We start from the raw sequence: 26,972 nt of genomic DNA, 5'->3' as shown, positions 1-26,972 counted from the left end.
ATTTATTACCATATAAAGGGAATATTTTCTTGGACTCACATGCTTAAAGAAGAGGAGAATGACATGAAGAAAATACACAGTGGAAAAGTTTGATTAACTACAATAATGAATTCTCAAATTATTAAAGTCTAGTTGTTGACTTAGTATTGAAGTAAGTGTATGAAAAAAAACCAACATCTAGTTATAGATCGAAATATTCCTTCATAGGGATAGTTCTTAGCCTGACCACCACAGTGGTGATCCAGAGAGACATAATATTCCTTCATGCTAGAGCCTGGTACCCATTTTAGCAGGCAAGGTTTCAGAGCTCCACGGCCTATCATAGCCTGATCTCTCAAAGTGTCTTTCAAACTCTTGATGTATTTTGAAGTCTAGTAGTTGAGGTCAGTAACTCACATAGGGAGTCTGATAAGGTCTGATATGACTTTGCCAAAGCAAGAGGAAATTGACAACAAATTCTCACATGAAGGTATGACAAGAATTAACATTCTAAAGGGAAGTGGAAGTACCTCCCAATTTCTGATGCAGGGGATTTCTTAAAACATCATACTGTGGTAGGAAGGGAAAGAACACACTACAGCTTCTTATTACACTAAAACATACTATCTATCATCTATGTAGCACACTATGCATGTGCTTGCAATTATTTCAAAGCAACAAAACAGATTTTTTCCCCCTAATGTGTAAAAAGTGACTGTAATAAGAAACCTCCATCTTAGGTACCCTTCTCTGAAGGGAGGAGAGAACTTCCACTTTGATTATTGCCTTGTCTAAATAAGATTGGAGTTAGCGGACTCAAAAGGCTTCCATAGCCTTGGCAACTCATGGCAAGAGCCTAGGGTGATTACTGAGGCCATAAACAAGAGTGTCAATTGTTAAGTCAACAACAGGAGTCACTGTGCACTTACTCCCCATGTAGGATCTCTGTCCTTAATGTGTTGTACAATGTAAATTAATGCTATAACTAGTACTCAAACAGTACTTTACACTTTGTGTTTCTATGTGGGTGCAAACTGTTGAAATCTTTGCTTAATATATACTAAATTGATCTTCTTTATAAAAAGATAATTGAAAATGAATCTTGATGTGAATGGAATGGGAGAGGGAGTGGGAGATGGGAGGGTTGCGGGTGGGAGGGAAGTTATGGGGGGGGGGGAAGCCACTGTAATCCAAAAGCTGTACTTTGGAAATTAAATTTATTAAATAAAAGTTAAAAAAAAAAAAGAAACCTCCATCTTAATCAACGTAACTTAAAAACTATTAAAATGAGTTTGACGGGGCCTACATTGTGGTGTAGTGGGGTAAAGCTACTGCCTGCAATGCCAGCATCCCTTATGAGGCAAGTTTGTGTCTGGGCTGCTCCAATTCTGATCCAGCTCCCTGCCAATGGCCTGGGAAAAGCAGCAGAAGATGGGCCAAATGCTTGGACCCTTGCTATCCACATGGGAGACCTCCTGGAGGAAGCTCCTGGCTCCTGGTTTCGGCTTGGCCCAGCTATGGCCATTGTGGCCATCTGGGGAGTGAAATAGTAGATGGAAGATCTCTCTCTGTCTCTCCCTCTCTATCTGTAACTCTGTCAAATAAATAAATAAATATTTAAAAAGATAAAATGTGACTGATATGATATAATCTTACTTTTAGCAACATCCTTTTATAAAAACATTTTAATACTGTATCTGTAGTCACAGCTTCTGTTCTTAGACTTCAATCTTTTCTCCTATTGGTTTGAATTATATTGAATCATTTTCACTATACTCTCAAGCTCAGTCCCCAGTAAAACTTCATTTCTTATTTGTCATTTTCTTGTTTTAAGATGGTATCCTTTGATGGTTGTAATAACTGAGAAAGAGGATAGTGTCACATAAATACTTTAAAGGGCCTGAGTCAGTGAATATTATAGTCAACTCTAGAGTATGTTAAATCATCATCTGATAAATACCATATATGCAAAACAAAAACTAACTTACTTTGTTTGATCACTCTAGATAAAATTATCTTTAAAGATAACAGCATAGAGCTGAAGACAAAGCTTTGTTACCTAGAAAACCTTTTTAATGCTGATGCTTTGCAAGAAAGGTAGCAATGTCCTTTTTGCCTGTGAGGGTTCAAGAGTCATCTTCTGTGAATGCTTTAACCTCATTTTTTTGTCAAATTTAGTTTATGATATATTCTATGCCTCGTGCCTTATCCAAGAAGGGTTTAGGTATATCCTCAAGTATTGAAAAAATTCATTGTAAAATATATTTACTATTGTAGTCTCATAGGATAGTCTTTTCTTAGATCATAAGTTTATGAACTGAGCCATAATTCTTGAATGTAATTGTTCTTTTATGCTTTAAACATTGTCTGAGATATTACAATGCTGAAATTCTTCTCACATCATTTTCAATTATTGTTGGCCCAAGTCTGCCTTCAGATTAGTAATTTAAAGTGAAAAATGTTCCTTATCCTGTGAATAATCCTTATTCATAAGAAAATTAATTCCACTCTTACATGTTTCCTTTTACTGTTAGGAAAGAATTGCTGATATCATTTACTTAGATAACCTTTATAGGTCACTCAAATGCCATAATTTCTTGAGTATATGCTTAAAGTAGCTAAAATCATTAAAAAATAAATTTGGAAGTGCCACAGTGTATACCTTGTTTTATGTTAGTAAACTGTAATATTATTATCAGAGATCTAAGAGAGGTTCTGATCTCTATCCTTTTTCAGAAAAATACAGTATCTTCAGTATCATTTACATGATTTGAACCTGTGCCCTATGGTGATCATAGATTCTATTCCAGCTGTTTTGGATATTTTTACTTAGGTTATATCTTTTTTTTTTTTAGGTTATTCAAATGTATTTATTGGATACCTATTTTTTTTTTAATTTATTTAATGAGCACAAATTTCCAAAGTACAGCTTATGGACCACAATAGCCTCCCCCCGCCCCGTGTCTTCCCTCCCATCCACAACGCTCCCCTCTCCCACTCCCTCTCCACCTCCCCTTCACATCACGATTAATCTTCAATTATCTTTATATACAGAAGATCAATTTAGTGTATGTTAAGTAAAGATTACCACATTTTGCTCCCACACAGAAACACAAAGTGTAAAATACTATTTGAGTACTAGTTATAGCATTGATTAAACACCTAAGAGTAATTGTGTATTAATTACAGAGCTCAACCAATAGTTTTAAGTAGAATATAAAATGCACCTTTTGTATTGTTGTGGCTTCCCCCCGACCTCCCTCCCTCCCGTGGCCTTCCCCTCACCCACTTCCTCTCCCATCCCGCCCTTCATCACGTTTCATTTTCAGTTACCTTCATATACCGAAGATCAATTTAGTATATACTAAGCAGGGATTTCAACAGGTTGCACTCACACAACCGAACCAGGTATATAGGGTATTGTTCGACTAGTAGTGTTGTTTTTGAGTTTCATAGATAAACATATTAAGGACAGAGATCCTGCGTGGGGAGCATGAACCCAGTGAACTCCCGTTGTTGATTTAACAATTAGCACTCTTATTTATGACGTCAGCAATCACCCGAGACTCTTGCTATGAGCTGTCTAGGCTATGGAAGCCCCTTGAGTTCACCAACTCTGAATTTGTTTAGTCAAGGCCATATCACAGTGGAGGTTCCTTCCTCCCTTCAGAGAAAGGCGCCTCTCTCCTTAGGTTATATCTTTTGCATTGGGGGTTTCTCTTGCTGCAAGTTAGAGATAGCTAATTTAAACAAGGTAAAACATACAAGGAAGGGGCCGGTGCTGTGATGTAGTGGGTTAATCCACCGTCCACAGTGCCAGCATACCATATGGGTGCTGGTTTGAGTCCCAGCTTCTCCACTTCTGATCCAGCTCCCTGCTAATGTGCCTAGGAAATCATCAGAGGATAGCCCATTGCTTTGGCTCCTGCACCCACATGGGAGATCCTGATGAAGCTCCTGGCTTCTGGCTTCACCTGGCTCAGCCCTGGCCATTGTGGCCATTTGGGGAGTGAACCAGCAAATGGAAGATCTCTCTCTGTCTCTCCCTCTCTGTAATTATGCCTTTCAAATAAATAAATAAATCTTTTTTTGAAAAAAGAATTACTTGAACAAGGGAACAAGGGATATGAATAGTATAGGGTTTTGTCTGTTGCTCTACTCTGCATACTCCTGGTATGTCCACTTTATTTTCCCACAAACTGGCCTCTTCAGCATAATGAGAAATTTGTCAGACTAACATCTCCCTGTAACTGAGCACACTGACAGTGATACTCTATCTCCCCCTTGATGCAACCAGAGTGTGTTAAGGAGAGAAAGGCATGGCTTCCTTGTATGCCCATTTCATTGACGAGAAATTGGAATACTGTGAGTGACAACCTCAAAAAACTATGAAACATTCTAGGCAGACAAAACAACACATAGCTACTGTTCCTCCTTTTATGACTTTTAGAATAAAAGTGGTTTCCAATAGTCAAGGAATCTGAAAATATTACATTGTTTCATATACTGTGAAATCTTTAGTTCTGACAATTATTTCCCTTAATATTATTCTAATTTTAAAACAATTTGTTTGAGAGAATGACAGAAACAGATCTGTCCTCGACTGGTTTACTCCTCAAATACTTGTAACAGCTGGGACTGGACCAGGCCAAAGCCCAAAGACCCAAGTACTTAATCCATTACCTGCAAACTGCCAGGGTGTGCATTATAGAATAGACAAACAGAAGCTAAATTGTTCAGTGTCTCTTATAAGCCATTAGAAAGATGCTCACATAGCTTTTTCAGTAAATTTTTCACTGAAGTATAATACAAGTATCCTACTGAAGTCCACAGACCAACATTGACCAACTTGTTGAATTTCCAAAGTGAATGTAGCTGTATAATTTAAGTCACCTAGGTTAAGACATAGAACTCTTCCAAGACTATATAACATCTTTTTTTTTTTTTTTTTTTTACAGGCAGAGTGGCAGTGAGAGAGAGAGACAGAGAGAAAGGTCTTCCTTTTTGCCGTTGGTTCAACCTCCAATGGCCGCCGCGGCCGGCACGCTATGGCCGGCGCATTGTGCTGATCTGAAGCCAGGAGCCAGGTGCTTCTCCTGGTCTCCCATGCGTGTGCAGGGCCTAAGCACTTGGGCCATCCTCCACTGCACTCCCTGGCCATAGCAGAGAGCTGGCCTGGAAGAGGGGCAACCGGGACAGAATCCGGCACCCCGACCGGGACTAGAACCCGGTGTGCTGGCGCCGCAAGGCGGAGGATTAGCCTAGTAAGCCGCGGTGCCGGCGAACATCTTTTCTTCTTTAAGATTTATTTTATTTATTTGAAAGACGGAGTTACAAAGAGAGGTAGAGACAAAGAGAGAGAGGTCTTCCATCTGCTGGTTCACTCCCCAGATGGCCACAACAGCCGGAGCTGTGCCTATCCAAAGCCAGGAGCCAGGAGCTTCCTCCGGGTCTCCCACATGGGAGCAAGGGCCCAAGCACTTGGGCCATATTTTACTGCTTTCCCAGGCCACAGCAGAGAGCTGGATCGAAAGAGGAGCAGCCGGGACTATATCCAGTGCCTATATGGGATGCTGGCATTTCAGGCCAGGGTGTTAACCTGCTGCGCCATAGCGCTGGCCCCAACTATATAACATCTTAAAATAGATCATCTGTGTTATGTAGGGTGAATAGATCTTGTGAAATTGTTCAGGAAAGAAAAGAAATTAGTCCCCCTGGTCAAAAGTTTTCTCTTTTCTTCTGAGTGGGTGATTATACATAAAGATAAGAAGTCCATGGACACGTTTTTCATAGTTTACATTTTGAACTTTTTGCAGACCCCTCGTATACATGGATTTCAAAATTTTTGCACCAAAATAAACTTACCTTTTGATTCTATTTATTCACAAATGTACACCTTCATGCTGTTTGGGAGAAAACTACCAAAAGATTTAGTAGAGTACTAATGTAATAAGCAAAGGCATTTAAAATAGCCGATAATTAGAAATAATAGAAGTGTCTATCAGTAGAAAGGATAAACAAACCTGTGGTCTAGTTCTAGAATGAAACACTACTTGGCAATAAAAAGGAACAAACTGCTATAACAAGAAGTGAATTTCAAAAAAATTTGAGCTTAGTGAAAGAAGCTTTATACAAAAGAATAAGTAGAGAGTACATATAAAGTTGTATAAATATGTGGTAGGAAACGTAATCTGAACAGTGATTGCTTCTGAGGGAAGGGGATAGAAATTGATGAAGAAGGTGTCTAAGGCAACTTCCTGAGTTGATGGGTGATATTCTTTTTTTGTTTGTTTTTCTAACAGTGTCTCTCAGGAGGGAGACATTTGTTAAGATTTATTTTACTTAAAGGTAGAGTTACAGAGAGAAAGGGAGACAGAAATCTTCAATCCATTGGCTCACTGCCCTAATGACCTGGTCTGGGCCAGGCGAAAGCCTGGAGCCAAGAGCTTCATCTAGGTTTCCCAGATGAGTATATGGACCCAAGCACTTGGGCCATCTTCTGCTTTTCCCAGGCACATTAGCAGGGAGCTAGATTAGAAGTGGAGCATCTGGGACACAAACTGGCACTCATGGGATGTCAGCATTATAAGTAGTGACTTAACCCACTACACAATGCTGGCCTTTGATGAAGATATTCTGTATGTTCAATGCGGATTTGAATTTCAAAAGTGTTTGTATTTATCAACACCCTTAGAATGGTAATCATGAGGTTTGTACACTTTCTGTTATGCCAATTTTGCCTCCATAAAGAAAAAAAGCTGAGTGAATATTGAGCAGCACCAGTTAATATATGCATACTGAAGCTTTTAGGGAGAAGTGTCAGATGTTTGTAACTGATTTTGAAATTCTTCCAAATAGTGTGATAAATTAGGAATGGTTGGAAAAGAGAATGGATAGATATGCAGGAACTCAAAAAGTTTGTGGGAAAATATATTTAAAAGATAATACACAGTTTACTTGGACTTTCTGAGACCCTTTCTTTCTATGTGATAGTATGTCATAAAAAGTGAATGATAAAAATCTAAGTTGTTAGTATATGGATGAGTATTCACTGTAAATTTTTTCTCTGTTAATAAAATTTTTCATTATAAAATTTAGGAAAGAGAGAACCAAAGCAATGAAGAGTCTAGTAATCATGAAAATAAATCTTTCATTTATCATATATAATAGGTAGGTAGTTTGTCATAATTGAACATTTGAAAAAATGCAGACCATAATACACATAGGTGTAGGATAAATATTGTAGCCTATGGACCTACATATTAGTTTGAGTCCTCAAAATGTTTTTTGTTTTGTTTTTAGAGAATCGGTTTTTAAAGCTAGTGAGATTTCACATAAAATTCTATATTTCTGCCAACTAAGTTTTTCTTTTTAAAGATTTTTATTTATTTGAGAGGCAGATTTACAGACAGACCGAGGGACAGATAGAGAGAAAGGTCTTCCATACTCTGGTTCACTCCCCAAATGGCCTCAGTGGCTGGAGATGGACCAATCTGAAGCCAGGAGCCAGGAACTTCTTCTGGGTCTCTCATGTGGGTGCAGGGGCCCAAGCATCTAAACCTTCTTCCACTGCCTTCCCAGGATATAGCAGAGAGCTGGATCAGAGGAGGAGCTGTAGGGACATGAACCAGTGCCCATATGGGATGCCAGTGCCACAGGCAAAGGCCGCAACCTACTATGCTACAGCACATCCCCTGCCAACTAAGTTTTAAAAGGATTTGAAAGACAAACCAATTAGTAGAATAGAAAAGAGAATCGAAAGGTAGATAACAGGTTCATATGGAAATTTTGCATATTATAAAAGAGTTTTCGGGGCCGGTGCTGTGGCACAGTGGGTTAAAGCCCTGGCCTGAAGTGCAGGCATCTTATATGGGAGCCGGTTCTAGTTCCAGCTGCTTCTCTTCCAATCCAGCTCTCTGCTATGGCCTGGGATAGCAGTGGAGGATGGCCCAAGTCCTTGGGCCCCTGCACCCACGTCGGGGACCCAGAGGACGCTCCTGGCTCCTGACTTAGGATTGGCACAGCTCTGGCCGTTGTGGCCATCTGAGGAGTGAACCAGTGGATGGAGGACCTCTCTCTCTGTCTCTATTTCTCTCTGTAACTCTGTCTTTCAAATAACTAAAATCTTTAAAAAAAATGACTTTTCATATCAAAGGAGAAGCAATACATTATTCATTAAAACATTTTGGACACCTAACTCTCTGTTTCGAATGAAATAAAGCCCAAATCCTTTTGTACCTAATAAGTAAATATAAAATCTAGATGGAACAAAGATGTTACTACTACCAGTTGTTTCAACTAAATTATATTAACTGGAAACTCCTTTAAAGGAATATAACAGCCTATGTCCAGATCTCATGATTCCAGTAATTCCCACAATATTGGAAAGCAGAATGATGTAAGCTTTAGGAGTCAATAAAATCTAGGCTTAAATCTTTTTTTCTATTTCTTAGACTTTTTGCAAGGACATAACTATTCTGAGCCTATGGTGTTTTTTGTTTTTTGTGTTTTTTTTGTTTTGTTTTGTTTTGTTTTGTTTTGTTTTGTTTTGACAGGCAGAGTGGACAGTAAGAGAGAGAGAGAAAGGTCTTCCTTTTCTGTTGGTTCACCCTCCAATGGCTGCTGTGGCCAGCGCACCGCGCTGATCCGAAGCCAGGAGCCAGGTGCTCCCTGGTCTCCCATGCGAGTGCAGGGCCTAAGCATTTGGGCCATCCTCCACTGCCCTCTCGGGCCACAGCAGAGAGCTGGCCTGGAAGAGGGGCAACTGGGACAGAATCCGGCGCCCCAACCGGGACTAGAACCCAGGGTGCCGGCGCCGCAAGGCGGAGGATTAGCCTATTGAGCCACAGTGCCGGCCCCTGAGCCTATATTTCTTTAGCAGTTCATCTACCTATCAATATGAAATGAAATAAAATAAATAATAGCTACCACAGAGGGTTGCTATTAGAATTAGATGAGATTACATTTTAAGAAACTCTTTATCAAGTTCTTCCCTAGAAGTGAAGGTTCAGTAAATTTTTAGTACAGTATATAAGCATAAGGAATCTTTTTTTTCTGCCAAGGGGTCAATTGGATATTTACAGTATCATTCATGGGCCATATAAAATCATGAACCTAAAAATTAGCCTGCTATAGATTTACTGTAATTATAGTAATTACAGAAATTACTGAACTTTGAGTTTCTCCTGCCGTTTCCTTGGCAGGGCCAGAACAAATGATTTCCCAAGCCTTATACAACCTGTGGGCCAGACATTTCCCACCCCCTGAAGAGGGCTAAAGAGACAGTGGACAATGAGGTCTGCAATAGCTTATAGGAACTGGCCCCAAATTGACAGTTACCTGTAAAGGAATAGAAAATTCCTTGACATGTGCTCCATCAGCAAACTTATTAACAGGCTACTGCATGCCATCCATCCTGTTTGGTGCTAGAACAATAAAAATTAAAATAGAAGAGATTACCACTTTCAAATATCTTTAATATAAAAAAAAATCAGATTTCATAGAAAATTCAACTAGTGAGAATTTTTATATTTGACAACTCTTAATATGTTTGTTACTCACTCTAAGAAAATATTTTCTGGTGTGCTGCAATATCTTGTCTTAAGTAGAGAAAACATAGAAGCAATTTCTTAAGAAAAATAAATGGCTTGGTTTGGCTGCTACCGTAGAAGATCCATTTTTCAGGATTAAGAGAGAATGCATTACAGAAATGAAAAACTGATGAAATTGCTAAGTAGTGGATGAATCGTACTTAATAAGTTTTTTTATAAACCTCTTTTATTTTCCACTTAAATAATTTTACTGCTTATAAGTATTTGCTTAGCAAATCATTTGTTTTCACTAAGTGAAGTTATACATAGAGTTCTCAGTTTTACTTTGCAGATATTTGGTCAGCAACTTTTCATTAATACTCTAATGAAAAATAACATATTGAAAATGGAAAAAACAAAGACCTGTTAGTTATCACATAGCCTGGGCTTAATGATCTATATGTACTTAATCTACATCTATTGTTTGGTATTATTGTCGTAACTAAAATTTTTTCAGAATGCTTACCAGAATTGAGGAAAATGTATATTGTATGCCATATGAAATTGAGTTTTGGGGCCAGCACTTTGGCCTAGCGGGTGATGCCACTGCCTACAGTGCCAGCATCCCATATGGGTGCTGGTTTGAGTCCTGGCTACTCCACTTCCTATCCAGCTCTCTGCTATGTCCTGGGGAAGCGGAAGAAGATGGCCCAAGTACCTGGGCCCCTGCACCTGCGTGGGAGACCCGGACAAGACTCCTGGCTTCAGATCAGTGCAGCTCCGGCCATTGAGGCCAATCGGGGAGTGAACCAGCAGATGGAAGACCTCTCTCTCTCTGCCTTTCTTCTCTCTCTGTGTAACTCTGACTTTCAAGTAAAATAAAGAAATATAAAAAAAAAAAAAAAGAAAAAAATGAGTTTTGTTATTTTTAGTTTTCACCTGCTAATCAACTCAATACCTGTAACAATCCATTTGCCATGGCAAAAACATTCTGATGTGGGACATATCTTACTATTTTATTTTTAAAGCTTTATTTCACTTATTTGAAAGACAGAGTTAGAGAAAGAGAGAGGGGGGGGTGTCTTTTATCCACTGCTTCATTTCCCAAATTGCCACAGTGGCTAGAGCTGAGCCAATCCAAAGCCAGGAGCTTCTTCTAGTTTTCCCATATGGGTGCACAGGCCCAAGGACTTGGGCCATCCTCCGCTGTTTTCCCAGGTGCACTAGCAGGGGGTTGGATCGGAAATGGAGCAGCCAGGAGTCATACTGGCGCCCATATGGAATGCCAGCCCTGCAAACTGGGGCCTCAGCCCACTGTATCCCAGCACTGGCCCTTTACAACTTGTTTTTTAAAAATATTGATTTATTTATTTGAAAGTCAAAGAGAGAGGGTTGGTGGGGGGGCAGAGAGAGATCTTCCATCTGTTGGTTCACTCCACAGATGGCTACTACAGCCAGAACAGGAGTCAGGAGCTTCTTCTGGGTCTCCCATGTGGGTGGCAGGAGCCCAAGCAGTTGGGCCGTCTTCTGCTGCTTTTCCCAGGGCATAAACAGGGAGCTGGTTTGGAAATAGAGCAGCTGGGACATGAACCGGTGTCCATATGGGTTGCTGGTGTCACAGGTGGCAGCTTTACCTGCTTCACTATAACATACAACTCTGGCCCCATGTTTTGCTGCTTTTAATTAAGAAGTAGATGTAGAAAAGAAAACAAGTTAATGTAGAAATACTGCATTCTTCATAATGACATATGCCTTGATAAATATTGTCGATAAAGATACTTATTTTTCTTTCTTTTTTTTTTTTTTTTAGTTTGCTGGAAACCATGTCTCACTATACAGATGAACCCAGATTTACCATAGAGCAGATAGATCTGCTTCAGCGCCTTCGGCGTACTGGGATGACTAAACATGAAATTCTCCATGCTTTGGAAACTTTAGACCGTCTTGATCAAGAGCATAGTGACAAGTTTGGAAGAAGGTCCAGCTATGGAGGAAGTACATACGGGAACAGTACCAACAATGTTCCGGCATCTTCTTCTACAGCTACAGCTTCCACACAGACTCAGCATTCGGGAATGTCCCCTTCACCCAGCAACAGTTATGATACCTCCCCTCAGCCTTGTACTACCAATCAAAATGGGAGGGAAAATAATGAGCGATTGTCCACATCCAATGGAAAGATGTCACCAACTCGCTACCATGCAAACAGCATGGGTCAGAGGTCATACAGTTTTGAAGCCTCAGAAGAGGACTTAGATGTAGATGATAAAGTAGAGGAGTTAATGAGGTAAGTTACTTTGCTTGTTGAGACCCCTAAAAATGTCTGTGTTCTTAAATTGTTGTTAAATAATAAGCTATATTTAAGTTACTTAGCTGTAAGACTTCTGATTTTTTTTTCCTGCCCTTCTTTTGAGATGAAAAATATTTCTTAAAATTTTGTGGGTTTTTTTTGATAGGTAGAGTTATAGACAGTGAGAGAGAGACAGAGAGAAAGGTGTTCCTTCTGTTGGTTCACTCCCCTAATGGCTGCTACGGCCAGCGCTGCGCCGATCCAAAGTCAGGAGCTGGGTGCTTCCTCCCGGTCTCCCATGCAGGTGCAGGGACCCAAGCCCTGGGTCATCCTCCGTTGCCCTCCCAGGCCACAGCAGAGAGCTTGACTGGAAGAGGAGCAACTGGGACTAGTACCCGGCGCCCCAACCGGAACTAGAACCCAGGGTGCCGGTGCCACAGGCAGAGGATTAACCAAGTGAGCCATGGCACCGGTCAAAATTTTGTGTTTTCATTTTAGAGATTTATTTATTTATTTGAAAGTCAGAGAAGGAGAGCTAGAGAGAGAGAGAGATGGAGGGTGGGAGAGAGGGAGGGAGGGAGAGAGGTCTTCTATCTGCTGGTTCACTCCCCAATTGGCTGCAGCAGCCAGAGCTGAGAAAATTCGAAGCCAGGAGCCAGGAGCTTCTTTCAGGTCTCTTACATGGGTACAGGGGCCCAAGGAGTTGGGCCATCCTCCACTGCTTTCCCAGGCCATAGCAGAGAACTGGATAGGAAGAGGAGCAGATGGGACCTGAATCAGCGCCCATTTGGGATGCCGGCACTGCAGGCAGCGGCTTTACCTGCTCCGCCATAGGCCAGACCCAAAATTTTATGTTTTTATTTCAGATTTTCTCTACTTCATCTCTTTCTCTTTGCTAGCTGATAAGCCCTTTAAAAAAAAAAAAAAAGGTTTATTTTCCTTTGTTTGAAAGAGTTACAGAAAGGTAGACATCTTCCATCTGCTGGTTCACTCCCCTAATAGCTACAGCGGCCAGAGCTGAGCTGACCTGATCTGAAGCCAGGAGCCAGGAGGTTCTTCTTGGACTTGGACCATTCCCCGCTGCTTTCCTAGGCACAGTTAGCAGGGAGCTGAGTCAGAAACGGAGCAACCAGGACTTGAACTGGCATCCATATGAGATACTGGCTCCCAAATGGGATGTCAGGGCTGCAGGCCAGGGCTTTAACCCACTGCACCACAGTGCCAGCCCCTTGATAAACCTTTTCTATTCTGTTTATTAAAGGTTAATCTCTCTTTATGGCTGTAAGAGCTGATTTCTAACATGCACATTATAATCCTTAAGTACATTTTCTGAGGGATAATTTTTTCGTGATACAGAGTATGTCCATTTTTAATTTTTCCTGCCAACATTCCAATCAAGAAAATAATTTGAGTACTCATAATATGAAAACTCTTTTAGGAAGACAAAAGGACATGGTTTTTGCCCCTAAGAATCTAAAGTTCAAATTTTGACAATAGAGGCAAATACACACACACTCACACACACGTTATCTGTTACAAGATACATGTAAGATTGTGAGTTTTAATCACTGAGAAAAGGAGTCCACTTTCAACGGAGGTAATTAGAAAAAGGCTACACACTGGACATGGGACACTGAGGGCAACAACCATGTTTTTTCCATTGTTATGCTTCCACAATCTACAACTTTGCTTACTGTGTAGTAATTTTATAGTAATTTCTTGTGATTCTTTTTATTTCTGTAACATCTGTTGTTACCTTTCCTTTTTCATTGTTTCCAGAATTTTTTTTTTCTTCTGTGAACCAGTGTTCATTCAGGAGCATGTTGTTCAATCTCCATGTGTTTGTATATGTTCTAGAGATTCTCTTTTTTTTAAAATTTATTTATTTATTTATTATTTGACAGGTAGAGTTATAGACAAAGAGAGACAGAGAGAGAAAGGTCTTCCTTCCGTTGATTTACTACCCAAGTGGCCGCTACGGCCGGCGCGCTGTGCCGATCCGAAGCCAGGAGCCAGGTGTTTCCTCCTGGTCTGCCATGCAGGTGCAGGGCCTAAGCACTTGGGCCATCCTCCACTGCCTTCCCGCACTGCAGCAGAGAGCGGGACTTGGAAGAGGAGCAACTGGGACTAGAACCCGGCGCCCATATGGGTTGCCAGCGCCACAGGTGGAGGATTAACCAAGTGAGCTGCGGCGCCGGCCCCCTAGAGATTCTTGAGTTGTTGATGTCCAGTTTCATTCTATTGTGGTCTGAGAAGATGCATGATACGATTTTGATTTTTTTGAGTTTGCTGAGACTTGCTTTGTGGCCCAGCATGTGGTCTGTCCTAGAGAAGGTTCCATGCACTGGCAAGAAGAGTATGTATTCTGCCACTGTAGGGTGAAAACTTCTGTAGATATCTGTTCGGTCCATTTAGTCTATAATGTCAGTTAACTCTGTTGTTTCCTTGTTGATTTTCTCTCTGGTTGATCTGTCCATTGCTGAAAGCAGCATATTGAAATCCCCCATTACTATTGTGTTGGAGTCTATTTCTCTCTTTAGATCCATTAACATTTCTTTTAAATAGCCAGGTGACCTATAATTAGGTGCATGTGTGTTTATATTATTTTCACATCTTCCTATTGAGTTGATCCCTTAATCATTACATAGTGCCATTCTTTGTCTCTTGTAACAGTTTTTATGTTACAATCTATTTTGTCTGATGATAGGATGGCTGCAGCAGCACTTTGTTTCTGTTAGTGTGGAATATTTTTTTCATTCTTTCACTTTCAGTCTGCATGTATCTTTGTTGGTGAGATGTGTTTATTGTAGGCAGCAAATAGATTTTGTTTTTTAATCCATTCATCTTTTTTTAAAAGATTCATTTTATTTGAAAAGCAGAGCCACGAGAGAAAGGGAAAGACGGAGAGATCTTCCATCCATTTGTTTGTTCTCCAAATGGCCTCAATGTCCAGGATTGGGCCAGGCTGAAGCCTAGAGCCTAGAGCTTCTTCTGGGTCTCCATGTGGTGCAGAAACCCAAGTACTTGGACTATCCTCTGCTGCTTTGCCAGGCACGTTAGCAGGGAGCTGGATCAGAAGTGGAGCAGGACGGCGCCGTGGCTCACTAGGTTAATCCTCTGCCTGTGGCGCCGGTACCCCAGGTTCTAGTCCCAGTTGGGGCGCCGGTTTTGTCCCGGTTGCTCCTCTTCCGGTCCAGCTCTCTGCTGTGGCCCAGGAAGGCAGTGGAGGATGGCCCAAGTGCTTAGGCCCTGCACCCGCATGGGAGACCAGGAGGAAGCACCTGGCTCCTGGCTTCGGATCGGCACAGCGCGCCAGCCGTAGCGGCCTTTTGGGGGGTGAACCAACGTAAGAAAGACCTTTCTCTCTGTCTCTCTCTCTCTCTTACTGTCTAACTCTGCCTGTCAAAAAAAAAAAAAGGAAGTGGAGCAGCCAGGACTTGAACCCATATAGGAGGTTGACACTGCGGGCGGCGGCTTAATCTACTATGCCACAATGCCAGCCCCATCAAAGCAATTTTTTGAACTGCCGCAAATAACTCTTTTACATTCTTATTTGAGAAGCTTACACATATTTAAGAATAAGAATTTAAAGCTATTTTTAAGATTATCTAGATCAGGTTTTCCATTTTATAATCTTTGTTGTCCTGTCACAGATTTCTTCATTCTCTTGAATAAATGGAGCTCTATTTTATGCAAACCCTGAGGTGAATAAACCACAATCTAATCTTTGTGCTAAAGAACTTTACAGGCTGGTAGGAAAGATAAGACAATATTAGGAACAACTATAATATCAGAATGGCCTGTAATACGTTAGCATGGGAGTAGTATAATTTGCTAAAATTAGACATGGAAGAAGAGATCTTTTTTCAGTTGTGATGATCAGGAATAACTCTGAATAGCTGACAGTTAATTGCATCTAGAAGAAAGGGAACTACCCAAAGTACCATACTGTTGGATTCATCCAGATATTAAGAAAGGTCTACTGGTAACAGTTGATAAGTTTAGCAAGTTATATGAGTGATGGAAGCAGAAAGTGGAGAAGAAGAATTTCATTTTACTGTGGAAATCACTCAGATGAATCTAGCATGTTCATGACTTGAAAATTTAGGAAGAAATTAAATAGACGAATGGTTAGGTACAGATCAAGTGGTAGCTTATCTTGGAGGTAAGCCATGAAATCAAAGAAAAGAGCAGTCTACTCCTGACTTTAATTCGATAATAACTGAGGAATAAAAGTCTTAGGGTAGGGATTATGGGGTAAGAGAAGGAAGGGTAATTCTTTTTATGGAGTACATCAAATTTCAGATGAAGAGAGGAAGGAAGGAGAAGGAGGTGAGAGAATTAGATTTGGAGTAAATCAAGTTTTCACACTAACAAACTGGTGGTTTCACAGGTACAATGAAGAATGTATGAGAGGCAAGCAGTTAAAGAAAGATGAATGAGGGGAGATGAAGGAGAATATGTTAAAGTTAACGAGCAAACCCTAGCCTACTATGACTGAACTCTGAAATATGTAAAAGAATTGGACACTATGGCTTGTCTTGCAAAGCCACACTGTCGGGGAGAGTAGGGCAACAGTGTCCTTCCCATAAGAAGCACCATGGACAGGCTTCATTGAACATGTCTGTCTGTATTCACCACCATGTATATTTAAAGGGCAGGTAGAAGGGGTGTAACTAATTCAAGGCAACACCAATACTATAGGACAGAACCAACACTGGTGCCAATATACCTTTGCAATCAGCTTGAAGATCATGTAGCTAGGATAGCTTTCCAGGTGGGCCTGGACCACACCCTGGAGCAGTTTACCTGATTAGCAGAAGGCAGGGGTGGAGAGAAATATGACTGGGGCTCCTGCCACCTGCCAGCAGTTAGGCTAACTGCAGGGGCTAGACAGGCAGCCTTGTGGAATCACCCACAGGACACAAAATTTAATGCTTTTACTATTTTGAAAGTACCTAGTAAAACCAATTAAATAGCAATTCACTGCTTGTGCCTAACTTGACTTTTATAGAGTTCTTTCCATGATACGTAAAGGGTCTGCTACAGATGTTTACTTCAATCTCACATGGTTATAGTGATCATTTGTTCTTTTCCTGGGATAATTTCTTAGGTTTTATAAAATGATGTTTATGTAGTGCTTTTTTTTTTTTTCTTGGACAGGCAAAGTGGACAGTGAGAGAGAGAGACAGAGAGAAAGGTCTTCCTTTTGCCGTTGGTTCACCCTCCAATGGCTGCCGCGGCTGGCTTGCTACAGCCAGCGCACCGCGCTGATCCGAAGGCAGGAGCCAGGTACTTCTCCTGGTCTCCCATGGGGTGCAAAGCCCAAGCACTTGGGCCATCCTCCACTGCACTCCCTGGCCACAGCAGAGAGCTGGCCTGGAAGAGGGGCAACCGGGACAGAATCCAGCGCCCCGACCAGGACTAGAACCCAGTGTGCCGGCGCTGCAAGGCAGAGGATTAGCCTAGTGAGCCATGGTGCCGGCTTATGTAGTGCTTTTACAATTTCAAAAAAAATTTTGTATTGAAGAATCAAATATATCACACATATGTATGCACATTTGATAGCATACAACTTGTGAAGGGGGAAGTATTAATATTCTCATTTTACCAGATGATATACCAGGCTCCAGCTTTTTAAAATGTTCTTGTTCATGCATACAGTTACCTTTCACATCATATATATATGTGTGTGTATATATATATATATATATAGGACAGGCAGAGTTAGACAGTGAGAGAGAGAGAGAGACAGAGAGAAAGGTCTTCCTTTTCTGTTGGTTCACCCCCCAAATGGCCGCCACGGCAAGTGTGTTGCAGCCGGCACACTGTGTCTATCCAAAGCCAGGAGCCAGGTGCTTCCTCCTGGTCTCCCACATGGGTGCAGGGCCCAAGGACCTGGGCCATCTTCCACTGCCTTCCTGGGCCACAGCAGAGAGCTGGACTAGAAGAGGAGCAACTGAGACAGAATCTGGTGCCCCAACCCGGACTAGAACCCGGTGTGCCGGTGCCACAGGTGGAGGACTAGCCAAGTGAGCCCCGGCGCCGGCCAACATTTTATATTTTTCTTTCAAGAAAATTTCTTTCTGGAAAATCAGTAAAGAGTTTTTAATTTCTTAGCTCATTATGTATAATTAGATACTTGCAAAATCTCTAAAAATGTGGTCCATGAGAGGATATGTGAGTTACTTCTGTTTTGTAGCTTTTGGGTTTCCTTCTGCTTTTTTCAGTCTTTGATAATATACTGCAAGGCTTTGAATAATTCACAAACTGGATATTCCCAATTGGAATAATTGAGTTTTGTCTCTTCTGTATGATTTAATGTCTACTCTAGGTGAATTTGATTTAAAATAGACTGATTTAAAATCCAGTTTAAATCAGTAGTCAAGAAAATGACATTTTATCATTTTCCCCCATAAGAGTCCTTAGTTTTATTTCCTAGGTCATTCTATATTGTGAAATGAAATATTTCATTGAACTTTTTTCAGAGCAATTTGGTAGTTGTATCATAAGCCAAATGATGATTTGATTGTTTTATTCAATATTTAGCAAGCCTATGAAATGGATACTGCTAGAGTTATCACTTAGTGGACTGATTATTAATATACAGACAAGTGTTTTGGAAAGAGTCTAGCTAGTTTCTACCTCAGAATCTAGATTAGGAAGAATTTTTTAAATATTGCAATAGGCAGCTTGATTCTTCATTTTCTTCCTTTAAAACTCTTTTTGATTCAGAGTTCCAATCCATAATCAAGAGTATATTTTAGAGCTACAGATTGGAAGCTGTCATCACCATCACCTTAATGCTCTTTTTGAGAATTTCCAAAAGGGAACATGGAGATCAACCAACAACATGTGTAACTTCTTTTTTTTTTAATTTTTTATTCAGTAAATATAAATTTTCAAAGTACAGTTAATGGATTACAATGGCTTCCCCCCCCCCCCATAATTTCCCTCCCACTCACATCCCTCCCATGTCCCGCTCCCTCTCCCATTCCATTCACATCAAGATTCATTTTCAATTATCTTTATATACAGAAGATCAGTTCAGTATATATTAAGTAAAGATTTCATCAGTTTGCACCCACACAGAAACACAAAGTGTAAAATACTGTTTCAGTACTAGTTATAGCATTACTTCACATTGGACAACACACTAAGGACAGATCCCACATGAGAAGTAAGTACACAGTGACAGTGACTCCTGTTGTTGACTTAACAATTTGACACTCTTATTTATGGCATCAGTAATCTCCCTAGGCTCTAGTCATGAGTTGCCAAGGCTATGGAAGCCTTTTGAGTTCGCCGACTTCGATCTTATTCCGACAGGGTCATAGTCAAAGTAGAAGTTCTCTCCTCCCTTCAGAGAAAGGTACCTCCTTCTTTGATGGCCCCATTCTTTCCACTGGGATCTCACTCGCAGCGATCTTCCTTTTTTTTTTTTTTTTTTTTCAGGGTGTCTTGGCTTTGCATGCCTAAAATACTCTCATGGGCTCTTCAGCCATATCCGAATGCCTTAAGGGCTGTTTCTGAGGCCAGAGTGCTATTTAGGACATCTGCCATTCTATGAGTTACTGTGTAACTTCTTATCAAGGGGCTAGAATTCCTGTTCTATAAATTCGTGTTTTATATTAAAATGTTAACTGATTGTTTTGGATAGAATAGTTTCTCCAGGGACAGGGATGTGGCGCAGCAGGTTAATTCCCTGGCCTGGGATGCTGGCATCCCATGTGGGCGTCCGTTCTGGTCCCGGCTGCTCCTCTTCCAGTCCAGCTCTCTGCCATGGCCTGGGAAAGCGGAGGATGATGGCCCAAGTACATGGGCCTCCGCAAAAGCATGGGAGACCTGGAAGAAGCTCCTGGCTCCTGGCTTCGGATGGGCTCAGCTCCAGCCGTTGTGGCCATCTGGAGAGTGAACCAGCTGATAGATGACCTCTCTCTCTGTCTCTACCTCTCTCTGTAACTCTGTCTTTCAAATAAAAAAAGTAAATCTTTTTAAAAAAAATAGTTTCTCCAAATTATCTCAAGAGACTTTAGCCCCTGTAGTTTGTGTTTCATTTACAAAATAATTTTTAAGTTTTATGATCCTATTAGATCAGGGCTTTATAAAATGTTAGATAATATTTTTGACTTCGTAGCCAAAAGGAAAAATGAGGATACAGTTTAAATACTTATGAAGGAGAAAAAGGCCACAAATTATTTCTGACAAAATTCAATATAGAAGAATAATGATTGAGTATAATTTTTTAAATATAGCCTACTAATAAGAATGGAAAAAACCGGGAGGAAGATAATGTTTTGCTTAATTTTTTTCAATGTTGGCCTTCTCTGTCATCAAATTGATTATAGATGTCCATCTGTGAAAATGATTCTTAGCTCATATGTTGTACAAAAAACAAATGCACCCAGATTTAGCCTATGGCCCATAATTTGCTGACCCCCTGCATTAGATAATAAGTTACCACTGTTGTGTATTACTTTGAGTGCTATACTTATGTAATCCCTTCTGAAGAAAAAACACATTCAGAGAAATTGCTTAGGTTTAAGGATTTAAGTTTAATTTTTGTTTCAGCATCCTGTGTATTATGGTGGGGAAGCACAGTCTTGCCATTCATTTTCATTTTGAGAATTCGCTGAGTTTTTAAATAAAAAAATTTGTGACAAGCATTTTAGTGGAGGAAAAATGAGATCTCTAATATGTAATCCAAGAACACAGAATGTATATACTTTTCATTATTTAGTATTCTGTTTATTATAATAGGAAATGAATAAATGCCTCTTTAATAAGATTTAATATTCAATCCATTCCCACCTTAATTTTTTTATACAGAAAAAAGGCAAGTTAAAGAGCAAAGACTTTCTGAAAATAACTAGAATTTTTGTAGTTGTAAGAATGAAGCTGAATTCCCGTAACCATTTTTAAGGTTTTAAAATGAACATTATTTATGCAGTTGTGTAGTTTACACATAAACCCACAATATACTCATGAGTAATTTTTATTGTTGTTGCTTTTTATTTTGCTAGGATTTATGTTTGTGTAAGATACACTCATTCCTCAGTAGTGAAACTTTGATATACCGTGTGACAGCCTTGTTCCTGATATGAATTATACACACCATGCAATTAACCATCCTCTAGTATAAGACTTATATCTACTGTGGCATTCACTAACATGTCTGATCGTGTCATGTTTTAGGTCTTGAATATTTGATGTTCTTAATTTGTTATAATTTCATATTTTCAAACAAGTTTGATCTGTTTGCTTTTTTGTGTGTGTATATCCTTACTTTCTGTATTCTCCCCGCTTCTCTGATTCACCTTTCTTTTAGCAAAGATGAGGATTTCTACTTTCAACCTACATTGTTGGTCTTCTGTTTTTGTTAGGAGGGACAGCAGTGTGATAAAAGAGGAAATCAAAGCCTTTCTTGCCAATCGGAGGATTTCCCAAGCAGTTGTTGCACAGGTAACAGGTAAGAGCTGAAAAGCCCTTTATTCTGGAATCATGTCTAATCTCTGTGTTCTGGTGCAGATATTGGAATGTTGCTTGCGTATCTGCATTGCAGTACAGACCTGTCAACTTAAGCATAATAATGTATGCCTGTGATTTAAAACCCATTGTCTCCAATATCGTGGAACTTCTCCAATTTTTTTTTTAGCTTGTGCTAGTAAGTTTTATAGCATTTGTTTTATGAACAGAATTCCCAATTTTATGACTAAAAAAGGATTTCTCTATTTCTCTTCTAATTCTAGCAGAGTTTATGACACATGCACATCCAACTGCTATCTACATTTTATATTTTTGAAAGCTTAACAAGTCCTTCAACCCAATTCCTAATTTTCCCAGTTTAAAAATGATTCCTGAGGGTAAATAAGACTGTTTTTTTAGCTACTTTTCTCAATGTGAAAGCTTTCCTCAACCCATTAATGAGAAGATAATAGATACCATTGTCTTCTGGGATAACCATCCTCTCCCTGCCTTCTCCAAGGTCATCCCTAGTATGTGGTGTATATGTGCCATTCTCTATTCAAATTCCATTTTTATGAGGCTATTAAGTTTGGCGGGTAACATGTCTTTTCATTGTTGGTGTGTGGTCTTCCTTTCTTCAATCTTAATGATTATTAAGACCCTAAAACTTTACTGTACTTTAGTCATTAGGGGAATCAGAAACCCTTTAACTACGTTAGTAGTTACTATACACATGGTTATGCTTTGTACATTGGTAGATATAAAAATTAACTTATCTCCCCATTTTCGTTTTAGCATGCTACTAGTAGCCTCTGTGACTTTGGGCATTTCAGCTTGTGTGCTTTAGTTTTCTTACATCTATAATGAAATATTGAATCTGGGCTCATCATTATGGTACAGCATGTTAAGCTGCTCCTTGCAACCCAGACACCACACATCAATGCTGAATCGAGTTCCAGCTGCTCTACTTCTAATCCAGCTCCCTGCTACTGTGCCTGGGAAAGCAGCTGATGATAGCCCAAGTGCTTATTAGCCCCTGCCATCCATGTGGGAGAAAGGATGGGGTTCCTGTCTCCTGGCTTTGACCTGGCCCAACTCCAGCCTCTGTGGCCATTTGGGGAATGAATCAGCAGATAGAAGCTCACTCTGTTGCTCTGCCTTTCAAATACATAAATAAGTAAATCTTAAAAAAAAAAAAAAAAAAACTTGGATCTGATCCTCAGCTGTACTTTGCTATATTTTAAGGTATTTCTGCTCTAAAGACATTGATATATACTGAAGCTTATACCTAAAAGGTTATAATTTGGTGAAAAATGAAACTTCATATTTCCGAAGTCCTAATTTTCATCTCATTTTCATCTTCATGTCTTTAAGATTTGGCCAGTTTTTTTATAATTCATGTGTGTTATATATTACAGTAGTAATTTTTTAGTAAATGATTTCTCTGTTCATGGTAAAAGATTTTAATTAAAGAGATGCTCTTTCATATAGAAGTTTTAAACTAAAGGAAAGTATATGCATTGTTGTTGGGTTTTTGTTGTTGTCAAGATTTGTTTGTTTCAAACAGAGAGTAGGAGAAAGATTGATCTGCCGATTCAGTTCTCAAATGGCCAAAATAGCTGGTACTGGGCCACACTGAAGCCAGGAGCCAGGAATTCCATGGCAGTCTCACACATGGGTAGCAGAAACTGAAGTATCTGAGCCGTCATCTACTTCCCAGCGAATCAGTGTAGATCTAGATTGGAATCAGAGCAGCTGGGTCTTGACCTGTCACTCTGCTATGGGATATAGGCATCCTAACTGGGGGCTCAACCAGCTGCACCACAATGCCTGCCCTTATTTAATTGTTTGAGTCTTTAGGTGTTTGCCAATAGAATATTTAAAATAAATTCTTTGCCTTTATCTTCAAGGACTAAGTAACAGTACTTAAGGCAATGTAAAGACTAATTAAGCAGCTTTTAATGAAATGCACTGGTAGGCTGGTGCCGCAGCTCAGTAGGCTAATCCTCCTCTATTACCGGTTGGGGCACCGGATTCTGTCCCAGTTGCCCCACTTCCAGGCCAGTTCTCTGCTGTGGCCAGGGAGTGCAGTGGAGGATGGTCCAAGTGCTTGGGCCCTGCACCCCATGGGATACCAAGAGAAGCACCTGGCTCCTGCCTTTGGAAAGGCGCGGTGCGCCGGCCGCAGCAAGCCAGCCGCGGCGGCCATTGGAGGGTGAACCAACGGCAAAGGAAGACCTTTCTCTCTGTCTCTCTCTCTCACTGTCCACTCTGCCTGTCAAAAAAAAAAAAGAAAGAAAAGAAAAGAAATGCACTGGTGTCCAATGAAAAGATGAAGTATTGTCTTTGATATTTTACTCTATCTCCCTTGACTAGAAGCAACAGAATCTTCTAGTTTGCCCGCCTTAAAAAAGAAGACAAAATTGTAGTGTTATGGAACAGAATTACAAAGTTGATTTCTGACAACGTTGAATACCCTCAATCATCTTATACTTCCAAAATAGTAGCTTTAAACCTATCCATTCAAATCAAAATAAAAGCACTTTAAAAAGCATTTCTTAGGCATATGTAAAAGCATTAGATGCAACATGATTTATCAGATATTGCTGTTTTGCAAAGAGAAGCTAGAAGATATGTCTTTACATCATGCTATTCAAAATATAGTTAATAGAACAGCAGAACTGACATCACCTGGGAGCTTGTTAGAAATGTAAAAATACAAAGTACCACCCTAAACCTGGTAAAACAGAATTTACATTAAACAGATCCTCAAGGGATTTATATTTGAAAACTACTATTCTATGAGACTGGTACACCGCCATGATATTAACTTCAGTGAATCAGCACTGTTTGACATTGCCTCACTTAGTACTGTGCCATCTCTTGTTTTTGAAAGTTTTCAAAGCAATATTTACACATTTCTCATCTGTTTTACCACATAAACTTCCCTTTGTTACCCTAATTATGAGATTTTGGTAATGTTAAGAACTTTTTTCCCCATTTCAACTTTACCCAACCTTGTTTTTCCTCTTCTTTATTTCTCCCCTAAAGTCAAGTTTATCACCCTTGATCAGATGTATTTGGTGGTTCACCATTATCTAAAAAATGAAAGTTCATATAATGTGATACCAACCTGCCCTTTTTATTGCTGTCTTTTCAATATAACCCAAACTGAATTCAGCTACTTGGCATTTCTACATGCTGCTCATTTGGCTGCTTCTTCGTTGTACCTGAGATGCCTTTCACCTCCTCATCTCAGTCTTAGCAGTTTTTACTTATCAAGATTATCTGAGCTATTACTCACCATCTCTCTGTTTGACTTCTTTGACTTCTTTGAGCCCATTAGGTATCTGGTTTTTTGTCCCTGAAATTAATTCACCACCTCTCAGTTTAATACTCTGACATTATACATGAACTCTGAACAGTTCATTTTTACCTAATTCCCTTGTGTAAAGAGAGTATCGGTGATGCTTATATAAACTATACCTGTGAAAAATTGCCTACTTTGACTTCTCCAGAGAAATATTTATTTTCTCCACTTATGCTGCATGCTTTTTTGCCATTAAGAAACTTGAATTGGGTTGATGTTGTGGTGCAGCAAGTTAAGCCTCTACCTGCAATGCTACATTTTGTATTGGAGCACAGGTTTGAGTCCCAGTTGCTCCACTTCTGAGCCAGCTCCCAGCTGATATGCTAGGAAAGCAGCAGAAGATGTTCCAGTTACTTGGATCCCTGCATGTAGGAGACATGGTTGAGTTCCTGGCTTCAACCTACCCAAGCCCAGCTATTACAGCCATTTGTGGAACAGATGGAACATGTTTTTCTGTCTCTCCCTCTCTTTGTTATTCTGCCTTTAAAATAAATAAATCTTTAAAAACATGAAAAGAAAAACTTGCATTTTTCTTTTCTCTATTTCATTTACCTATATCTGGTAGGAGAATGAGGGTGACTGATAACCAGATTGATTCATTGTCCTCTTGTGCAATTTATTGAGTTCTCTGTTTCTTGTGAGTTATTAGTGTCCTGTTTTTCACTTAGTTTATCCTGATCTCAAGGTAAACTTGGGGCAGTGCTTCTTTTTGCAGAGAAGAGAGCCAACTAGGAAATATTGAGAATATGAGTAAAGCCTGGCTCTCATAATTGGTCTATCTAGGACAGCATGGGCTGGGAAATGAGACTTCTAGTCACTCAGAGCTTACTCCCTAGGACACCAGGTCGTAGGCATACCTGGTCAGTTATAGGTATACTTTTTTTTTTAAGATTTTATTAATTTATTTGAGAGGTAGAATTACAGACAGTGAGAGGGAGAGACAGAGAGAAAGGTTTTCCTTCTGTTGATTTACTCCCCAGATGGCCACAATGGCCGGAGCTGTGCCAATCCAAAGCCAGGAGCCAGGTGCTTCTTCCGGTCTCCCATGCGGGTGCCTGGGCCCAAGCACTTGGGCCATCTTCTACTGCTTTCCTAGGCCATAGCAGAGAGCTGGATTGGAAGAGGGGCAACCAGGACTAGAACCAGCACCCGTATGGGATGCCAGCACCACAGGTAGAGGATTAACCTACTGTGCCATGGCACCAGCCCCACACTTTTCTGTCTTTAAACAAATTAGTCAAGTATATCTTAGCAGAAAACTTACTTGATGAAATCTACCCCGAAATACAGTTTAGGACATGCTGCTCTAGAATCTTATTCTTTAACCGATGGTTTTAAAGTCAGTTAAATTCAACTCTTAGTATGTGAAATAAATCAACCTTGAAAAAAAAATGAGAACAAGTTGTGCATAACAAAAGAAAATGCTAAATTAAAAAATGTGGTGAGGTGCAAAATTATAAAACATGCGCTTGTTCCAGAAACAAATACAGTTTCTTTTTATAGATTTGGAGGATTTCTATAATAAGATAAACAAGAAGTTCATGGGTGGGGTCTGTATAAATAATATCCTACTGATAGGAAAAATGACAGTATAAACAGGATATAATAACCGTGCCTGCTGAATTCCCAGCATGTTATTTGTAGCTTCTTTCATAGTCACAGCTGCTTCCAACAGGGGGATTTTTACCTCTGGAAGAGGTCGGCCAAGATTCTAAATTCTCACTAACAATGGTGGGGTAGTAAGTATAGCCTTTGCTTTAGTAAAAAACACATGTATTTTGTGTTCACTTTCAGGGTTAAATGTTTTCATAGGCTATTTAAGAATTCTTAAACCTTTTTTTTATAATGACCTCTTGGAAAAATCAAGCACACTGAATAAATGGGAGTGTTTGCTGAGTGCTTATCAGCCAAAGAAATTTACTAATTAAATTCATGTCATCTGAAAAAAATAAGTACATGGAAGAAGAGGAGACATTTAGATACAGGGGTGGGGAACCTTTTCCTGCCAAGGGACATTTGGATATTTAGAACATCATTTGTGGACTATACATAATTATCAACTTAAAAATTAGCCTGCTATATATTTATTGAATTTCAAGACCTGCTTGCGGTTGCCTTGGCAGAGTCAGACCAAATGACTTCGTGGGCCTTACACTGCCCGTAGGGTGAACATTCTCAACTCCTGGTTTAGACTCTCTGAATTTTAAGAAATGTATCACAATTTTGCTTTCTTGGATTATAATAATATAATGAGAAAAAAACAAAACAGAATACCAGGGTTCTAACCTTTCTGCCATTTAATTGCCCTCATGACCCAGAAACTCATGTTCCTTGTTTA

At 39.9% G+C, this 26,972-nt stretch overlaps 1 protein-coding gene across 31 annotated transcripts in view; it reads left to right on the top strand.

Annotated features, from left to right (window-relative positions):
- Nucleotides 1–26,972, top strand: part of HMBOX1 (homeobox containing 1) — a 224,162-nt gene that overhangs the window by 88,656 nt on the left and 108,534 nt on the right. For all 31 annotated transcript variants that reach the window (XR_011386241.1, XR_011386240.1, XR_007918102.2 and 28 more), the window contains 2 exons: nucleotides 11,320–11,796; nucleotides 21,183–21,268. Coding sequence is in view for 24 of the 31 variants with exons in the window: in XM_070068230.1 (XP_069924331.1) it covers nucleotides 11,320–11,796; nucleotides 21,183–21,268 (563 nt within the window). In the remaining 7 variants the exon portion in view is untranslated. The remainder of the gene's footprint in view (nucleotides 1–11,319; nucleotides 11,797–21,182; nucleotides 21,269–26,972) is intronic.

Source organism: Oryctolagus cuniculus, chromosome 2 (genome assembly GCF_964237555.1).
Source record: "Oryctolagus cuniculus chromosome 2, mOryCun1.1, whole genome shotgun sequence".
NCBI lineage: Eukaryota > Metazoa > Chordata > Mammalia > Lagomorpha > Leporidae > Oryctolagus > Oryctolagus cuniculus.
Note: the sequence above shows the minus strand (reverse complement) of the source record. Positions and strands in the feature narration are given on the sequence as shown.